A 19,258-nucleotide genomic window follows, 5' to 3' on the forward strand; every position below is an offset into this window, starting at 1 on the left:
TGACCTCTCACTCCTCCCCAGCAGCCCCCATTAGTGGAATATGATAGGGATATGGGACTCTACGGTAGATACACAATAGGGACTAGATTATGAGCTGGTGACTTGACTATATATCACACCAACTTTTTGTTACATAGTGCTGCTTAGCGCCCCATTGTTCATCTTGGGGGGGGGGGGGACCTTCACTGGAGGTGGTTTAGTCTTCTCAAGAAGGACGACTTCATAGGAGCAGGAGGAGAGGTGGATGAATTGGACTGCATTGGAGTGGTGTTTTTGGTAGGCTGCAGAGTAGGATGTTACAATAGTCCAGATGGGAAATTATTAGGGCATGGACAATGATTTTAGTAGCTTCTTGTGTGAGAATGGTCCTGTACACACTGAAAATCGCCATCGTGGTGCTGTGGTTTTCACGTTTTTACAAGTTTACATTTTGACGCAATCACTGGTGCCAGCAGCAGCTTTTTTAAAGCGCATTTGCGATTCCTGGCGGGCAGAAGAAAAAAAAAGCAGTATGAAGTTTTTTTTTTAAATGAGAGATAGCAACAAACAAATAGCACTGTGATTGCTATGCAATTTTCATGTATTACTATTCATTTAATCCAATCGCAAATGCAGGAAAAATGCTGCAGGCACTATGTTTGTGATTGGGTGTGAAGCGGATCACACTTCACAGTACAGGGCAGCGCAATTACTTTGTTTATCAAGTTGCCCTTGCGATTTGCAAAACACATGTGCTTGGATTATTTAAATGCAGCACATGCAGTGTGTACAGGCCCTAACTGTGCGGTGTGTACAGTACAGGCCCTAACCAATGAAGATTGGTAACATGTTTGAGATGGAAGTAGGAGGAGTGAATAGAGTAATATGTAGCTTAAATGAGAGCTCACAGTCCAGAGTTACCCCAGACAGGGAGCATATGACATTGAAGTTATTTCTGGTCATTTCTACATTTACAATAAAAACAAAAGTTTGCTTTCCTAAAACAGAAAGAATTTTCGATAATTCAGGTTGGAGTGAGCTGGAGATGTCTCCCAGAGCACCACTGCTGAATATATGCAAATTAACCATTGTACCCTTAGAAGCTAAACACACCTCCAGAACCGCTGGAATGCAATGATGTGTCAGCTTGTTAATTTGTACAGAGCCAGAATAATCCAACATGCATGCAGACTGTTTCGGATTGTTTGATCCTCATCAGTGCATGGCATGGATTAATTTGGCTCTATGGAGTAGGGCTTGTAAATCCGAGAGGTACAGACTAACCAGCAAGCTCATGGTGACCCAGAACTCATTGGAGTGTGTAAGGGACTATAATGGTCCTAAAAGCCCCCTTACTAAGATGTTAAGAAAAACAAAAGTTTGCTTTCCTAGGTGCTCTGGGAGACATCTCAAGCTCACTCCAACCTGAATTATCGCAAATTCTTTCTGTTTTAGGAAAGCAAACTTTTGTTTTTCTTAACATCTTAGTAAGGGGGCTTTTAGGACCATTGTAGTCCCTTACACACTCCAATGAGTTCTGGGTCACCATGAGCTTGCTGGTTAGTCTCTACATTTACAATAACTGCAAGTATCTGAGAAAAATGAAAGGGTGGAAAGATCACAGTCTCAGTTTTACTCATATTAAGTTTGAGGAAATGGGACATGAATGATGAAACATGGATGTTTAGTTGCAGTCTTTGAGTGGTGAGGAATCGTTTCACTTCCTGTGCTTGTCAAAAAGAATAGAAAATTAAGGCAAATACCTATCTCTATTCTCCATTCGTCCCAGAGTTGTCTGGAATTCCAATTCAACCAGATTACACCGTCAAAAGGGTTAAACATTTGATATCTGAACAGTAGCATAGCTAAGAAGCTGTGGGCCCTAGTGCAAGTTTTACATTGGTAGCCAGGGCCGGATTTACCATATAAGGCACTGTAGGCATGTGCCTACAGATGCGTGATGATGGAAAGGTGGCTCACTCCCCTCCATCCATGCAGAGTCCTGAGCAGACCATAAATAAGAGGTTACTCACTCAGCTCTCTGCATTCCACTGACGACATTTCCCTTCAGTCGGGGGTACCACTAGCTACTTAATACTGAGGGTACCAATGGCTAATGGAACCTGTAGCTACCTATGACAGGTATGGGAGAAGGGACAGCTGGGACAGCCACCACACTTGCGGTTTGTAGGTTCATGGAGGGCAAGGTCTAGGGTGCCGGTGTCTGTAGGCACCTGTGATGTAATCCGGGCCTGATTGGAACCCTTCAAGCATCTGTCCAACATGCTTCCTCCCTTCCAACAGCGTTCTAACCAACACTTCCCCTTCCCAGAAGCATTCTGTCCAACAGCCCCCCCCCCCTTCCAACAGTATTCTTTCCAACACGCCCCCCCTCCCCCAGCATTCTGTCCAACATGCTTCCCCTTTTCGAACAGCATTCTGTCCAACCAAGCCCCCCCCCCCCCCCAAACGGCATTCTGACCAACACCCCCCCCCAGCACCGCCCCCCCCCCCCCCAGCATTCTGTCCAACCCCCCCCCCCCAGCATTCTGTCCAACACCCCCCCCCCCCAACGGCATTCTGTCCAACACCCCCCCCCCCCAAACAGCATTCTGTCCACACCCCCCCCCCCAACAGCATTCTGTCCAACAGCCCCCCCCCCTTCCAACAGTATTCTTTCCAACACGCCCCCCCTCCCCCAGCATTCTGTCCAACACCCCCCCCCAGCATTCTGTCCAGCACCCCCCCAACAGCATTCTGTCCCCCCCCCCCCCAAACAGCATTCTGTCCACCCCCCCCCCCCAACAGCATTCTGTCCAACACCCCCCCCCCCTTCCCTTCCAACAGCATTCTGTCCAACATGCCCACCCGCTTCCAACAGCATTTTGTCCAAACACTCCCACCCCACCCCAAACAGTATTCTGTGCATTGTGGCTGCAATTGAAGAACACGGAAGCCTGGGGAAGTTTTAACCCTTCCTCACCCACCCGCCCGCTCAGGTACACTTTAGGCCTGGTTCGCATACCCACATCCTCCCCAGACCCCCACCACGAGAGCAGCATTCCCCCAGACCCTCACAAACAATAGATTTTGCTCCTTGGAATGGTCCATTTCTTTACCAGTGTGAAGAAACGTTCCTTCTCTCATTTCCCCCAATGCAGGGCTTCATCTTTAGTTTCCGTTCCGCTGTGCTCAGCGATCCGGAAAATTGCTGCAGGGAGAAATTTTGCGGTCCGTTGTGCGGATCGTGCGGAACGGATCCATTTGAACGGATGGATGTGAACGGATCCATAGGTTAACATTGGATCCATTTGCATCCGTTCTGTTTATACAGTATCCGTTCTGTTTCGGGATCGGACCGTTTTTTAACGCAAGTGTGAACCGGGCCTTAGGGAGAGGAGATGGGAGGAATTTGAAATAGCCAATGTTTTACAGAAAATTGTGAGAGATAGTTTAAGTTAAAGGGAACCTGAAGTGAGTAAAATTATTTAAAATAAAACACATGGTGCGCACCATGACGAGAGTGCAGGTGATGGCGGCACGTAGGTAGGTGGGTACACTGTGAACAACAGGTAGGTATATGCAGTACTGGGTATTACAATGTGCACCTGTCACACACAGACAGGTAGGGGACAGGCACAGTGACACTGCGTGCGCTCACGTGGGTGGGTGCACAGTGAACAACAGGTAGGTAGGTATATGCAGTACTGCGTATTACAATGTGCACCTGTCACACACAGGCAGGTAGCGGTCGGACAGGCACAGTGACACTGCGTGCGCTCACGTAGGTGGGTGGGTGCACAGTGAACAACAGGTAGGTAGGTATATGCAGTGATGGGTAATGTGCACCTGTCACACACACAGGTAGTCACTGAATGTGCTGGGCCTGGGCAGTGGCACACACACTGTATGAATTATCAAGGGTGTCTATGCAACACAAGTGTCAGTGGGACACACACACAGAAAAAAAAATAGATCAAAAGAACAAGATTAGCTCTCAAAAGAGCTGTTGTGGGGTGCTATTTTAGCAATAAGAATCAGCAAGGAGCAAGCTAACAAGCCCACAAGAGCCTAACTAAGCTTTCCCTATGAGAGAGTCTACAGCAGCTGTCCCTTCTCTATTTACTGCAGGCACACGAGTGAGTATAATGGCCGGCGGTGCCTGCCTTTTATAAGGGGGGAGTGGCTCCAGGAGGGAGTGTAGCCTGATTGGCTACAATGTGCCTGCTGACTGTGATGTAGAGGTTCAAAGTTGACCCTAATGGTGCATTATGGGGGCAAACCGAACTTCCGGAAAAGTTCGCGGTTCTCCGCGATCGTGAACCACGGAAGTTCGCCGGCGAACCGTTCAGGCCATCTCTAAGTATGACTTGTGTATGGTTATTTTGACTTTTCATTTTCAGTTCAGGTTCTCTTTAATGAACTGCATAGTGCTGTTTAAAAAACATTTATACAAAATTATGGAGAATTCCAAGCAAAACTTTTTATGCAATTTTTCTGTGTTGCCATTGACTTGATTTGAAACGCAAATCGCACACACCAAGAAAAATACAGACCTGCCCCTCAAATATGTGTGGCAGGGGGTACTTGGCAAATGCAGTTATTAATAATGGGTTAGGGTCTATTCACACTTCTGATTGCAAATTCTGCTTTGCTTTGCATTTACGATTTCTCGGGTCTTTTTGAGTGAAACTTGCACATTTTTGCTTTGGTTGTATGCAAATTTTCATTTTGCGATTTTTCTTTTTTCTGTGAACACCAATGAAGCTAATTTACATGAAAATGTATCTAATTCACTTCATAATCATGCACGATTTTTAGCAAAAAAAACCCTCTATCTATGCGATTTTTCTGTGTTGCCATTGACTTGATTTGAAATGTAAATCATGCATCACACGAAAAATGCAGACCTGCCCTCGAATTTAAAACACAGAAAAACTATAAACTCAAATCACAATGAGGCCTGGAACCCACTAGGAATGTGTAGTGATTCACAGGGGATTGCGCTTGCGATTAGAGGCGCTGTACAGTAAACTTCAGATTAGGGATTTGCACATTTTTTTTTAAGTAAAACTTTATTATACTTACCAGGTGTCCGACTTCCATCCGTAGCCCTGCACCCTAAAGGAAGAGGTCATAGGTGCTTCTCTATGACCAATCAGAGAAGCGCCTGTGACCTCTTCCTTTAGGAGGCGGGGCTACAGATAGAAGTAGGAAATCTGGACACTTAGCAGGTATAATAAAGTTTTATTGTACCGTAATTGCTTGTCCCCCCAAGTGCTGCAAAATCCCTTTGCAGCGCTCATATACTTTAGCATTGAGCGCTAACGCATTCAAAATGCTACATGTCCTGAGATTGCGATTACCCCTAATCGCAATCGCACTAGTAGGTTCCCCACCACCAACTTTCATTTTTTGGAATCCCCGGCATTTGTCGGCGATCCCACAACGCTGCCAAATTTGCCCTAGTGGGTTCCAGCCCTCAGAGCCCTTTCACACTGTTCTGACAGACCGCACATAGGATGTGACAAGCAAGGTAACATAAAAATCACAAAATCAATATCCCGTCTAGTGAATTCTAGAGAATTAGAACTAGCGCTGCTGACACATGCCGACAACTTCCCAATGTCATGCCCGAAATAGGGTTTGTGCACACATTAGCTAGTGGGAAAGGGCCCTGCATGCATGAAAACTTAGGTGACAATTTAAGGTATTAGAAGAGCAGAAAAATACATTAGAATTTGCGATTTCGGAAAACTGCAATTTGCTTGCGGTTTCCCCATAGGGCCCATTTCCACTAGAAGCGGTGCGATGCGGCTATGTAGCTGGTGTCCTGATCCCAATGCATGGCAATGGAACAGTTTCCCTTGTTTACATTGTATGTGGAGCGATCCAAGAATCTGCAGCTTCTGTACGCATCTGCCCGCCGTCCCCTCCATACACTTCAGCATCGGGAAATGTGGAAGTGACGCGGACGCCAGTGGAAGTGATGCGGCAATGTAGCCACACTCGCATCACTTGTCAGTGGAAATTAGCCCTTAGGGTAGGTGCACACATAACATAACATAACATGAAAGGCTGTGTTTTGTGTCATGCGCATATTTTTTTGTGTGCATTGTTGTGCGTTTTTGGTGCATTTGCGGTAGCGTTTTTTTTACCGCAGATGCATTTTTTAATCGCTTTGCGTGCATTTTAATGTGTTTGCGATTCGCATATACAAAACGCTAATGCGTTTTGAATGCATTTTCATGCATTTTACAATTGCATTTTATGCAAATTAATAGGAAGACAGCATGAATTGGAAATACACCACAAAACAATTTTTTTAATGCGAAAACGCATAGAAAAACGCATGGGAAGCGCATACCATTGCGTTTCCATTGACTTTCATTATGTTATTGATGCGTTTTTGCACATTATGCAACAAACCAGCGTTTTTGAAAACACACACATAGAAAATGCATATGCATAGACTTACGTTAGCGGCAAAAAACATTTTCCGCAACGCTAGCGTTTCTGATAAGTGTGCACCTAGCCTTACAGGATGTAATATTCATCATGAAATTATGTAAGAAGCAGGGTCATCAAATGGCATAAAACAATATTATTTCCTGTTCTGCAGAACCTGGATTGAAGCAATCCAAATGGGAACACAGAATGAGACGCTTGCATAATTTTCCCTACTAGAGCAGAGAACTCGTTTGATTTGTCCTCAGCCTGCTCTGCCTGTCCTGTAATGCTGGATTCGGACGCCAGGGGGCGCGCTGCTGCTGGCAGATAACAGGCCTGCACAGTCGGGGCTGCAGCAGGATGTCGGAAGCGGCTGGCGTGCTGTCACCCGAAGATTCCTGGAGCAAAGTAAGGAGAGCGGCGTAGGACAGGGCGGGGATGGTTTAGAGGTACGAGGCCTGGACACAGGAGAGCAGTGGCCGGGCACAGGAGGTGTGAGCGGTGTCACTGCCGATTCCTCCTCCCTCTCTGCTGCCTCTTCCTGGCTGATCAGCACTTCCACTACTAGGCATAAACAAGTCCCTTGCATAATAGCTTGTATATGTACCTCCTTTTCATGCCTATCCTGTATCTCCTCACCTATTCACTTGTAGCCTGTATCTATCTGTATACCATGTAGCATGCATCTGCCCCCTTTTTACTGATGCCCTGTATGTGCCCCCCTCTTTACTGATGCCCTGTATGTGCCCCCTCTTTACTGATGCCCTGTATGTGCCCCCCTCTTTACTGATGCCCTGTATGTGCCCCCCTCTTTACTGAATCCCTGTATGTGCCCCCCTCTTTACTGAATCCCTGTATGTGCCCCCCTCTTTACTGAATCCCTGTATGTGCCCCCCTCTTTACTGAATCCCTGTATGTGCCTCCCCTCTTTACTGATGCCCTGTATGTGCCCCCCTCTTTACTGATGCCCTGTATGTGCCCCCCTCTTTACTGATGCCCTTTATCTGCCCCACTGGTTACTGATGCCCTGTATCTGCCCCACTCGTTACTGATGCCCTGTATCTGCCCCACTCGTTACTGATACACTCCCCCTCTTTACTGATGCCCTGTATTTGCCCCCCTCTTTACTGATACACTCCCCCTCTCTACTGATGCTCTGTATGTGCTCCCCCTCTTTTACTGATGCCCTGTATGTGCCCCCCTCTTTACTGATGCCCTGTATGTGCCTCCCCCCTCTTTACTGATGCCCTGTATGTGCCCCCCCTCTTTACTGATGCCCTGTATGTGCCCCCCCTCTTTACTGATACACTTCTCCTCTTTACTGATGCCCTGTATGTGCCCCCCTCTTTACTGATGCCCTGTATGTGCCCCCCTCTTTACTGATACACTCCCCCTCTTTACTGATGCCCTGTATGTGCCCCCCTCTTTACTGATGCCCTGTATGTGCCCCCCTCTTTACTGATGCCCTGTATGTGCCCCCTCTTTACTGATGCCCTGTATGTGCCCCCCTCTTTACTGATACACTCCCCCTCTTTACTGATGCCCTGTATGTGCCCCCCTCTTTACTGATGCCCTGTATGTGCCCCCCCTCTTTACTGATGCCCTGTATGTGCCCCCCTCTTTACTGATACACTTCTCCTCTTTACTGATGCCCTGTATGTGCCCCCCTCTTTACTGATGCCCTGTATGTGCCCCCCTCTTTACTGATGCCCTGTATGTGCCCCCCTCTTTACTGATACACTCCCCCTCTTTACTGATGCCCTGTATGTGCCCCCCTCTTTACTGATGCCCTGTATGTGCCCCCCTCTTTACTGATACACTCCCCCTCTTTACTGATGCCCTGTATGTGCCCCCCTCTTTACTGATACACTGTATGTGCCCCCCTCTTTACTGATACACTCCCCCTCTTTACTGATGCCCTGTATGTGCCCCCCTCTTTACTGATACACTCCCCCTCTTTACTGATGCCTTGTATATGCCCCCCCTCTTTACTGATGCTCTGTATGTGCCCCCCCCCCCTCTTTACTGATGCTCTGTATGTGCCCCCCCCCCCTCTTTACTGATGCTCTGTATGTGCCCCCCCCCCTCTTTACTGAATCCCTGTATGTGCCTCCCCTCTTTACTGATGCCCTGTATGTGCCTCCCCTCTTTACTGATGCTCTGTATGTGCCCCCCCTCTTTACTGAACTGATACTCTGTATGTGCCCCCCCCCCCCTCTTTACTGATGCTCTGTATGTGCCCCCCCCTCTTTTCTGATGCTCTGTATGTGCCCCCCCCTCTTTACTGATGCTCTGTATGTGCCCCCCCCTCTTTACTGATGCTCTGTATGTGCCCCCCCCTCTTTACTGATGCTCTGTATGTGCCCCCCCCTCTTTACTGATGCTCTGTATGTGCCCCCCCTCTTTACTGATGCTCTGTATGTGCCCCCCCTCTTTACTGATGCTCTGTATGTGCCCCCCCTCTTTACTGATGCTCTGTATGTGCCCTCCCCCTCTTTACTGATGCTCTGTATGTGCCCTCCCCCTCTTTACTGATGCTCTGTATGTGCCCTCCCCCTCTTTACTGATGCTCTGTATGTGCCCCCTGTATCCTGTATCTACTCACCTATCCACTTGTAGCCTGCATCCACTCCTGTATTCTCTGCCATCCTGTTTTCTGCCTTCCTCTTCACTGCCTTCCTGTGTCTGCCATCTTCACTGCCATCCTCTGTCGGCCCCCCCCCTTTTTTTTTTTACTGCCATGCTGTATCTGCCCCCCTTCTTTACTGCCATGCTGTATCTCCTTCATCCTCTTTCCTGCCGTACTGTATCTCCCCCATGCTCTTTACGGCTGGGCTGTCTTTACCTCTGGGCTGTATCTCCCCCACCTCTTTACCGCTGTGCTGTATCTCCCCCACCTCTTTACCGCTGTGCTGTCTCTCCCCCCTCCTCTTTACCGCCGTGCTGTCTCTCCCCCCTCCTCTTTACCGCCGTGCTGTCTCTCCCCCCCTCCTCTTTACCGCCGTGCTGTCTCTCCCCCCTCCTCTTTACCGCCGTGCTGTCTCTCCCCCCTCCTCTTTACCGCCGTGCTGTCTCTCCCCCCTCCTCTTTACCGCCGTGCTGTCTCTCCCCCCTCCTCTTTACCGCCGTGCTGTCTCTCCCCCCTCCTCTTTACCGCCGTGCTGTCTCTCCCCCCTCCTCTTTACCGCCGTGCTGTCTCTCCCCCCTCCTCTTTACCGCCGTGCTGTCTCTCCCCCCTCCTCTTTACCGCCGTGCTGTCTCTCCCCCCCTCCTCTTTACCGCCGTGCTGTCTCTCCCCCCTCCTCTTTACCGCCGTGCTGTCTCTTCCCCCCTCCTCTTTACTGCCGTGCTGTCTCTCCCCCCTCCTCTTTACGGCTGGGCTGTCTTTACCGCTGTGCTGTATCTCCCCCACCTCTTTACCGCTGTGCTGTCTCTCCCCCACCTCTTTACCGCTGTGCTGTCTCTCCCCCACCTCTTTACCGCTGTGCTGTCTCTCCCCCACCTCTTTACCGCTGTGCTGTCTCTCCCCCACCTCTTTACCGCCGTGCTGTCTCTCCCCCATCCTCTTTACCGCCGTGCTGTCTCTCCCCCATCCTCTTTACCCCCTTTACCACCGTGCTGTATCTCCCCCCCCCCCCCCTCCTTCCTCTTTACCACCGTGCTGCATCTCCCCTCCCCCCCCCCCTTCCTCTTTACGGCTTTGCAGTATCTCTCCCCCCCCTTTCCTCTTTACTGCCGTGCTGTATCTCTCCCCCCCCCCCCTTCCTCTTTACTGCCGTGCTGTATCTCCCCCCCCCCCCTTCTTCTTTACTGCCGTGCTGTATCTCCCCCCTTCCTCTTTACTGCCGTGCTGTATCTCCCCCCCCCCCCTTCCTCTTTACTGCTGTGCTTTATCTGTGCTTTATCTTCCCCCTCCTCTTTACTGCCGTGCTGTATCCCTCCTCCTTTTTACCGTCGTGCTGCACATGGGCCTGTTTCTACTGGGCACACTTCATCAGGGTCAGAGGCTTTCCTGGTGTTCATTGTTGATAGGTGGCGCAGGACCTCTGCCTCGCACACAACTGGAGCGGGTGAGCATGGGCTTAGTGATTGAGGGAAGGGCGGATGATGGGTGCCCTACTGGTGTCACCTGGTGGTTCTCAAGCCTACTGTAGAAATTAAGGCATTCCTTGGCTAGCTCAGTGCTAGGAGTTGCGTGTTTGGGGGGTGGTTTATATTTGGTGGCTGCCTTGAGACCTTTTCCAAACAGCTTGTGGGTCGTTCAAGCAGAGGTTGTGTCATCTTTTCATCATACTCCTTTTCAATGTCAATGTAAACCATGTTCCGGTTTATGGAGGAATGTGAAATAGTGTATTCTTTTGTATTAACTGGCTACATGTTTGTTTTTTTTTTTGTTTTTTTTTCAGTCTGACACCTCTTTCAGCGATAATGTCCTGGAAACAGGTGGGTGTATATGTTTGTATGTCTGCTTACTAAGTGTGAGTACAGTCCTTTACAGTGACGATAGTGGGGAAGGGGGTGGGGTGTAATCAAAGTGACCCTGTTGAGAGAGGTGGTTGAAGGCTTGCACGTTTGTTTCCTTTTTAAAGAATACCGATAACTTGGCTGTCCTGCTGATCATATGCCTCCTTAAAGGACTTCCGAGGCCAAAAAGATGAAAATTACACAATACCTTTTATATATCTGAATCCACGGAGGACGTCCAGCGCGTCCTCCGCACCGTACCGCCGTCATTGCTGCCTTTTTCTTTCCCCCCTGGCTCGGCCCGACCCCACTGAACGGGTCGCATAGGCTTCCACTACTAAGATGGCCGCCGCCTTGAGCCGCGGCTGCGCAGTACGCTTTGCCCTTAGTGCGATTGCGCAGCCTTCAGCCCGCCTCCCGCAGCGTACGGACATACGCTTGGGCAGCATTACGGAATCCGTACGCTGCGGGAGGCGGGCTGAAGGCTGCGCAGTCGCACTAAGGGCAAAGCGTACTGCGCAGCCGCGGCTCAAGGCGGCGGCCATCTTAGTAGTGGAAGCCTATGCGACCCGTTCAGTGGGGTCGGGCCGAGCCAGGGGGGAAAGAGAAAGGCAGCAATGACGGCGGTACGGTGCGGAGGACGCGCTGGACGTCCTCCGTGGATTCAGATATATAAAAGGTATTGTGTAATTTTCATCTTTTTGGCCTCGGAAGTCCTTTAAAGGGAACCTAAACTGAGAAGGATATTGATTTTTCCTTTTAAAATAATACCAGTTGCCTGACTCTCCTGTTGATCTTGTGTCTCGAATACTTTTAGTTACAGCCCCTCAACAAGCATGCAGACCAAGTACTCTGACAGACAAATGACAGCGCTCAAGGCTGCATCTGAAATTAAATCTAACAGTCATGCAGAGCCCCACTGGGGCTAAATACACGCATTGAATGCAAAACAGATGCAAAGTATGTACTAATTCTAATCTAAAATTTTGAATGTAGATTTGAAGCAATGAATGCAGCTAGCCACTAGTATACTTACGTTCAATTTGTACAGCGGGAGACATGGCAGCACTTTCAAACAAAAATTTATACCTGAATGATTTATCTGCATGGATGTGCAGAGCTCCAGGAACTGGACTATATTACACACCTAGCACTCAAAACAGGCAAAGGAGGGTGTTAGCTTCAGTAAATAATGTGTGCACAGATTATTACCTAATAGACTTCCACACGGCGATGACGGACCCTCTCGGGGAAGGCCTAACACTAGTCTAGCAATAAAAACAAAATATTCCTTGTACTGCTAATCATAAATGGTATACACATTTCATCAGGCAGACAGACAAATGACAGAGCTCAAGGTTGCATCTGAAATTAAATCTAACAGAGCCCCACTGGGGGGGGTCAGTCGTCAGCACGGCGGCCGGCATGACAGTACGGCGCATTAAATAGCGCATGCGCCGTACTGTCATGCCGGCCGCCGTGCTGACTGACGTCACCTTTCAGGAAGAGGAGCCCGACACTCGGGCCCAGTGTCGCCGCGAGCCGTTTCTGGCCAGGCCCTGGGTGAAGAGCCAGATGGACGCCGTGGGACCTCCCGACCTACACTGGGCTGCAGAAAGCCCCAGGTGAGTACTGATTTAGTTTTCATTTTGAGCTCTGAGTCCCTTTAACCACTTGCCGACCGCCTACTGCATATTAGCGGCAGCAAAGTGGCAGCCCCAGGACCACGTAACGCAGAATGGCGTCGGGTCCTGGGGCACTGTTTTGCCGGGGATCGCGCGCTGGGATGCGCGCGCATCTGCCGGCAATAGGCTTTTATTATATTTGCAGATGCTTATACCCCTGAACAGTCATTTTGAGACATTTGGTTTCCAGACTACTCACGGTTTTGGGCCCGTAAAATGCCTGGGCAGTATTAAAAAAAATCCACAAGTGACCCCTTTTTAGAAAAAAGACACCCCAAGGTATTCTGTTAGGTGTATGAAGCGTTCATAGAAGATTTTATTTTTTGTCAAAAGTTAGCGGAAATTGATTTTTATTGTTTTTTCACAAAGTTTCATTTTTCACTAACTTGTGACAAAAAATAAGATCTTCTATGAACTCACCATACACCTAATGGAATACCTTGGGGTGTCTTCTTTCTAAAATGGGGTCACTTGTGGCGTTCCTATACTGCCCTAGCATTTTAGGGGCCCTAAACCGTGAGGAGTAGTCTAGAAAACAAATGCCTCAAAATGACCTGTGAATAGGACGTTGGGCCCCTTAGCGCACCTAGGCTGCAAAAAAGTGTCACACATGTCGTATCGCCGTACTCAGGAGAAGTAGTATAATGTGTTTTGGGGTGTATTTTTACACATACCCATGCTGGGTGGGAGAAATCTCTCTGTAAATGGACAATTGTGTGTAAAAAAAAAATAAAAATCTAATATATGTCATTTACAGAGATATTTCTCCCACCTAGCATGGGTATATGTAAAAATACACCACAAAACACATTATACTACTTCTTCTGAACACGGCAGTACCACATGTGTGGCACTTTTTTGCAGCCTAACTGCGCTAAAGGGCCCAAAGTCCAATGAGTACCTTTAGGATTTCACAGGTCATTTTGCGACATTTGGGTTCAAGACTACTCCTCACGGTTTAGGGCCCCTAAAATGCCAGGGCAGTATAGGAACCCCACAAGTGACCCCATTTTAGAAAGAAGACACCCCAGGGTATTTTGTTAGGTGTATGACGAGTTCATAGAAGATTTTATTTTTTTGTCACAAGTTAGCGGAAATTGATTTGTGTTGGTTTTTTTTCACAAAGTGTCAATTTCCGCTAACTTTTGACAACAAAAAAAAAAATAATCTTCTATGAACTCACCATACTCCTAACGGAATACCTTGGGGTGTCTTCTTTCTAAAATGGGGTCATTTGTGGGGTTCCTATACTGCCCTGGCATTTTAGGGGCCCTAAACAGTGAGGAGTAGTCTTGAAACCAAATGTCGCAAAATGACCTGTGAAATCCTAAAGGTACTCATTGGACTTTGGGCCCTTAGCGCAGTTAGGGTGCAAAAAAGTGCCACACATGTGGTATCGCCGTACTCAGGAGAAGTAGTATAATGTGTTTTGGGTGTATTTTTACACCTACCCATGCTGAGTGGGAGAAATATCTCTGTAAATGGACAATTGTGTGTAAAAAAATAAAAAAATAAAATAAAGTCATTTACAGAGATTTTTCCCACCCAGCATGGTTATGTGTAAAAATACACCCCAAAACACATTATACTACTTCTCCTAAATACGGCAATACCACGTGTGACACTTTTTTGCAGCCTAACTGCGCTAAGGGGCCCTAAGTCCAATGAGCACCTTTAGGCTTTACAGGGGTGCTTACAATTTAGCACCCCCCAAAATGCCAGGACAGTAAACACACCCCACAAATGACCCCATTTTGGAAAGTAGACACTTCAAGGTATTCAGAGAGGAGCATAGTGAGTCCGTGGCAGATTTCATTTTTTTTTTTTGTCGCAAGTTAGAAGAAATGGAAACTTTTTTTTTTTTTTTTGTCACAAAGTGTCATTTTCCGCTAACTTGTGACAAAAAATAAAATCTTCTATGAACTCACTATACTTTGGGATGTCTTCTTTCCAAAATGGGGTCATTTGGGGGTTATTTATACTATCCTGGAATTTTAGCACCTCATTAAACATGACAGGTGCTCAGAAAAGTCGGAGATGCTTCAAAATGGGAAAATTCACTTTTTGCACCATAGTTTGTAAACGTTATAACTTTTACCCAAACCAATAAATATACACTGAGGGCTGGTGCACACCAAAACCCGCTAGCAGATCCGCAAAATGCTAGCAGATTTTTAAACGCTTTTTTTTATTTTTATGAGGCGTTTTGCTAGCGTTTTGCGGATTGCTGCTGCGGTTTTCAGTATAGTAGATTTCATATATTGTTACAGTAAAGCTGTTGCTGAACAGCTTCTGTAACAAAAACGCCTGGCAAACCGCTCTGAAGTGCCGTTTTTCAGAGCGGTTTGCGTTTTTCCTATACTTAACATTGAGGCAGAAACGCATCCGCAATCCAAAAAATGCCTCACCCAGGCATTTTTCGTTTCTGCAAAACGCCTCCCGCTCTGGTGTGCACCACCCCATTGAGATACATTGACCAAGCAGATCCGCAGCCGCAAGCGGATCTGAAAACGCCCAAAAAGCCGCTCGGTGTGCACCAGCCCTCAATGGATTTTTTTTTTTATCAAAGACATGTAGCAGAATAACTTTCGCGCTCAAATGTATAGGAAATTTTACTTTATTTGAAAAATGTCAGCACAGAAAGTAAAGTCGTTTTTTTTTTTTTGTTGTTATTTTTTACAAAATTCATGTCTTTTTTGATGAATATAATAAAAAGTAAAAATCGCAGCAGCAATCAAATAGCACCAAAAGAAAGCTGTATTAGTGACAAAAAAAGGAGGTAAGATTCATTTAGATGGTAGGTTGTATGACCGAGCAATAAACCGTTAAAGCTGCAGTGGTCTGAATGGGGAAAAAAGGCTCTGGTCCTTAAGGGGTTTTATGACTGCAGTGCTTAAGTGGTTAAAAACGGACAGAAGCGGATACAACTACACAACTGCATTAGAGGGCTCAGGCCTTAATGAAAGTAGAGTTTTCCTTTAGTTTCCACAGAAGAGTGCAGCAGTTCCAGGACATTTCGTTGTGTAGACAGAACCACATCCCCTTTTTTTTTCTTTTTTCTTCTTCTTTTCCCCCAGTCTTTCTTTTCTTGTAAAATCTTGCAGTGCAGCATAAAACTGTCAACAATGAGTATGTGCTGACGAGCTGGTGATGAGAGGAAGAAGGTGGTGTCTGCAGCTGTTTCCTGCTCAAAATCACCCTGTCGAGAGAGGAACCTGGAGGCTGCCTATTTCCTTTTAAACTTTACTAGCTGGCTGACTTAACTGAACTTGCAGTGTGGTCAGACTTTAGTCAGGGCACCCAATCTGCATACTCATTCCAAGTCTGTGGCGTAAAGGACAACTGAAACAAGAATATGGAGGCTGCCATATTTATTTCCTTTTTAAGCAATACCAGTTGCCTGGCTTCCCTACTGATCATCTGCCTCTAATCCTTTTAGCCATAGACCCTGAACAAGCATGCAGCAGATCCGGTGTTCCTGACATTCTTGTCAGATCTGACTGGATTAGCTGCATGCTTGTTTCTTATGTTATTCAAACACTCCTGGAACCAAATAGTTTAACAGGGGTGCCAGGCAACTGGCAAATATGGCAGCGTCCATATTCTTCTCACTTCAGTTGTCTTTTAAAGAGTACCTGAAGTGAGAGGAATATGGAGGCTACCATATTGATTTCCTTTCAAACAATATCAGCTGCCTGGCAGCCCTGCTGATCTTTCACGCATCAGTAGTGTCTGAATTACACACCTGAAACAAGTATGTGGCTTATTCAGTCAGACTACAGTCAGAAAAATCTGATCTGCCTGCTTGTGAGAGCTGATCGCTCTCTGCTGCCCCAGGGGACATCCGTGTCACACTGCTGTCCCCAGTACAGCGCTGCCGTGGATCGCAGCGCTGTACTTAGTAGAAAGACGGCGGTTTCGCCGTGTAACAGTCTCCCAAACGGTGGAGAATGAAGGCGGTGCGTAGCTCCGCCCCCCTAAGCAGGAGATGCACGCGCAGCCTGCGCGCGATCTCCTGCAGTAGCCAGCCCAGGACTTGACGCCAGTTGGCGTTAGGCGGTCCTGGGGCTGCCAGGCGTGGCCGAGGTCGTTGGGTAGTTAAAGGGTACCTGGAGGAAAAAGAAAAACCTAGTAGAGAGAAAGCTGTGCATAGTCCAGAGGCTTTCCAATCTTCTTACCCCCTCACCATTCTAGCGCTGGGATCCTCTAAACAAATTCGACAACATTGTTAAATGTTTCTTGTTGCAGTGCGCCTAGTGCAGCTAAACTTGCTCACACACACAGTACGGCTACACTTGTCCATGAACGGAAGCACGACCATGAAGAGTTAGGGTGTACACACATCCAATTGGTTTAGCCAGACTGGCCAATTTTATTACCTTCATGCTGTATGTGGGCCAGCAGATTTGAATACTATGAACCAACTGTGTAGGTGGGCTCTCATACTACAGGAAGTGGTAAAATAAATTATTGGCCAATCAAAATGGAATGTGTGTACAAGGCTTAAAGAGTACCTGAGGCGGGTTATTGAATTTAAAAAAGGGACACAGAGGCATGTTCCCATCTGCAGGACATGCCTCTGTGTGCCCTGCTGGCCGCTCTCCGTGTGCCCTGGGCCCCGCTAGCCCCCCCCCCCCCTCCCAGAATCTGGCGACATTCCAAAGATGGCCACTAACGGTCCAATTTCTAGCGTCGTCGTATATCGGCTCACAGTGAAGCAAGTTGGAGATATAAAAAGAGCCTTGACAGATCCCACGGGTGGCGCATTATCCACAGGAACAACATCTCACAGTGTTTGGTGTATTGGTGGTGGCAGAGGGCCCAATATAACCATACTCAGTGCGCTGCTTTTAGCATAGGCTTCGGCTGGGCGATCGCACCGCACAATTGAGCAGGTTAGGCCCCTATAGAAGTATCATTAGCACTCCTGGCCAGGTAGTATTTTTATCGTGTCTGTTTTTAAATGTCTATGTCACAGCAAGTAATAGCCAAGGCAACTAATAAAATAATTATATGTGCGTGAGACAGTGGATTTAAAATGTGTTGTGTACGAAGTCTAAATTAATCCAGCTGGCTCCTTATTTTTAGTCGCATAAAGAAAATAGGAGGTGGCTCTCCAGTTCCAATTGTTTGCAGATAGACTACGGGTAAGGGACTTCCCACTGCAGGCTAAGGAACGCCTGCAGAACACCCCTTCCCCGCCTATCAGAGCCTGCTCTCACAGGAGAGCGCAGGCACTTCCTCTGTAGTGTTGTGACCCCTAAGGTCACCGAAATGAAAGTGATGGATTCCAGCAGCTAGGAGCGGCGGGAAGAGGAGGTAATGAGCCCTGCCTGGTCCAGCAACCCCCATGGATCAGGCAGGATTTTTTTCTTTTTTTTTTTTTTACTTGTAGACCCGGCTCAGGTTCACTTTATGAGGGTCCTGGGCAGCAGCGGAAGGGCTGGAAGAGGATCAGGGAAGCCTCTAAACAGATACTTACCCAAGTAATGGGAAGCTTAGAGTTTCATTTTTTTTTTTAAAAGTTGTTGAAATTGCACAAAATTAATAGAAATGTATGTTAAAAAATGTCTGTCTGTTTGTATTATAGGTCATATCATGGAGAGAAAAGGAAGTATAGTATCCAGAGCTAACAGCATCGGATCTACCAGCGCTTCCTCTGTTCCTAATACAGGTATATTTCCAACCTATAGGCTTCTTGTTATTTGATATGCTGTGCCACACAGTTAAGATGCCCATTAACGGTACAATTCCACGGTGGAAACAATCGATCAGCCGCGGAATCATACAGTTAATGGGCACCTTTAGGCTGGTTTCACACTGCCGGCCTGCATTGCTTGTGCGCTGCAATTAGATGATTGCATCGCAAAAGCTAAAGAAGGCCTCTGGGACTTCCGCAGTAATCCCCTTTCTGACCGTAAGCCAAACAGGAAGTGTGGCTCTATAGGGCTCACTTCCTGTGGTGGAAATACAAATTGCGCGGAAGTGTATTGAAAAAGTACACTTCCACGCATGCGCGCCATAACGCCAAAACTTCTAAAAGTCTGCTTCTCCATAGACTTGTGACTTCCAGTACGCCGCATGTCATCCCGCAAGCCGGCCCACAATGCGCTGTTTCCCTCGCGTCAGCATGCAGCGAAAAACATTACTTTGCGGCGCACGGTCCCAGCATGAAAGGCTCCATAGACTTTAATTGGTGTTGCGTTACCCTGCGGTAAAAACAGAGTAACCCAACGCACCAGTGTGAAAGGGTCCCTTTGCATAACACAGTAGTAGTTGTTGTTTTTGTTGTTGTTTATATTTGAGTACTCGAGTTTAAAATATAGGTGTGTGGTCAGTACTGGTGGCACGTGGATTAAAGATGGCCATACACTTGTCAGATTGGCAGCAGACAGATCATCAGATTTCTTATCTATCTGATGTGTTTAGGAACATTTTTCACTAGGAACAGATTTCCAATAGATTTCAGTTTGAAATCTATAGAAAATCGATCTGATGGCATTTTTTTTGCCATCAGATTTCCATTAGGGCCAATGCAAAATGATAAGCAATCTCAACAGATCGACCTACATTTTCCACCCTGCCAGATCGATTGAAATCGGCCGCCAATCGGTTGACTGGTCAACCGATTTGCAATCGACCGATTTTGATTGATCGGCCAAAAAGTGTATGGGACCCTT

The 19,258-nt window shown here is 47.4% G+C and overlaps 1 protein-coding gene across 2 annotated transcripts in view; it reads left to right on the forward strand.

Moving 5' to 3' along the window:
- The first annotated feature begins 6,615 nt into the window (after positions 1 to 6,615).
- The window catches only part of MLX (MAX dimerization protein MLX), a 39,170-nt gene continuing 26,527 nt past the window's right edge, over positions 6,616 to 19,258 (forward strand). The window contains exons 1-3 of one of the 2 annotated variants that reach the window (XM_068261933.1): positions 6,616 to 6,837; positions 10,836 to 10,872; positions 18,169 to 18,252. In XM_068261933.1, the coding sequence (XP_068118034.1) occupies positions 6,790 to 6,837; positions 10,836 to 10,872; positions 18,169 to 18,252 (169 nt within the window). In that variant the 5' untranslated portion in view covers positions 6,616 to 6,789. The remainder of the gene's footprint in view (positions 6,838 to 10,835; positions 10,873 to 18,168; positions 18,253 to 19,258) is intronic. The other variant, XM_068261935.1, reaches the window with a different exon arrangement.

The sequence above is a fragment of the Hyperolius riggenbachi genome, chromosome 12, assembly GCF_040937935.1.
Source record: "Hyperolius riggenbachi isolate aHypRig1 chromosome 12, aHypRig1.pri, whole genome shotgun sequence".
Classification (NCBI taxonomy): Eukaryota; Metazoa; Chordata; class Amphibia; order Anura; family Hyperoliidae; genus Hyperolius; species Hyperolius riggenbachi.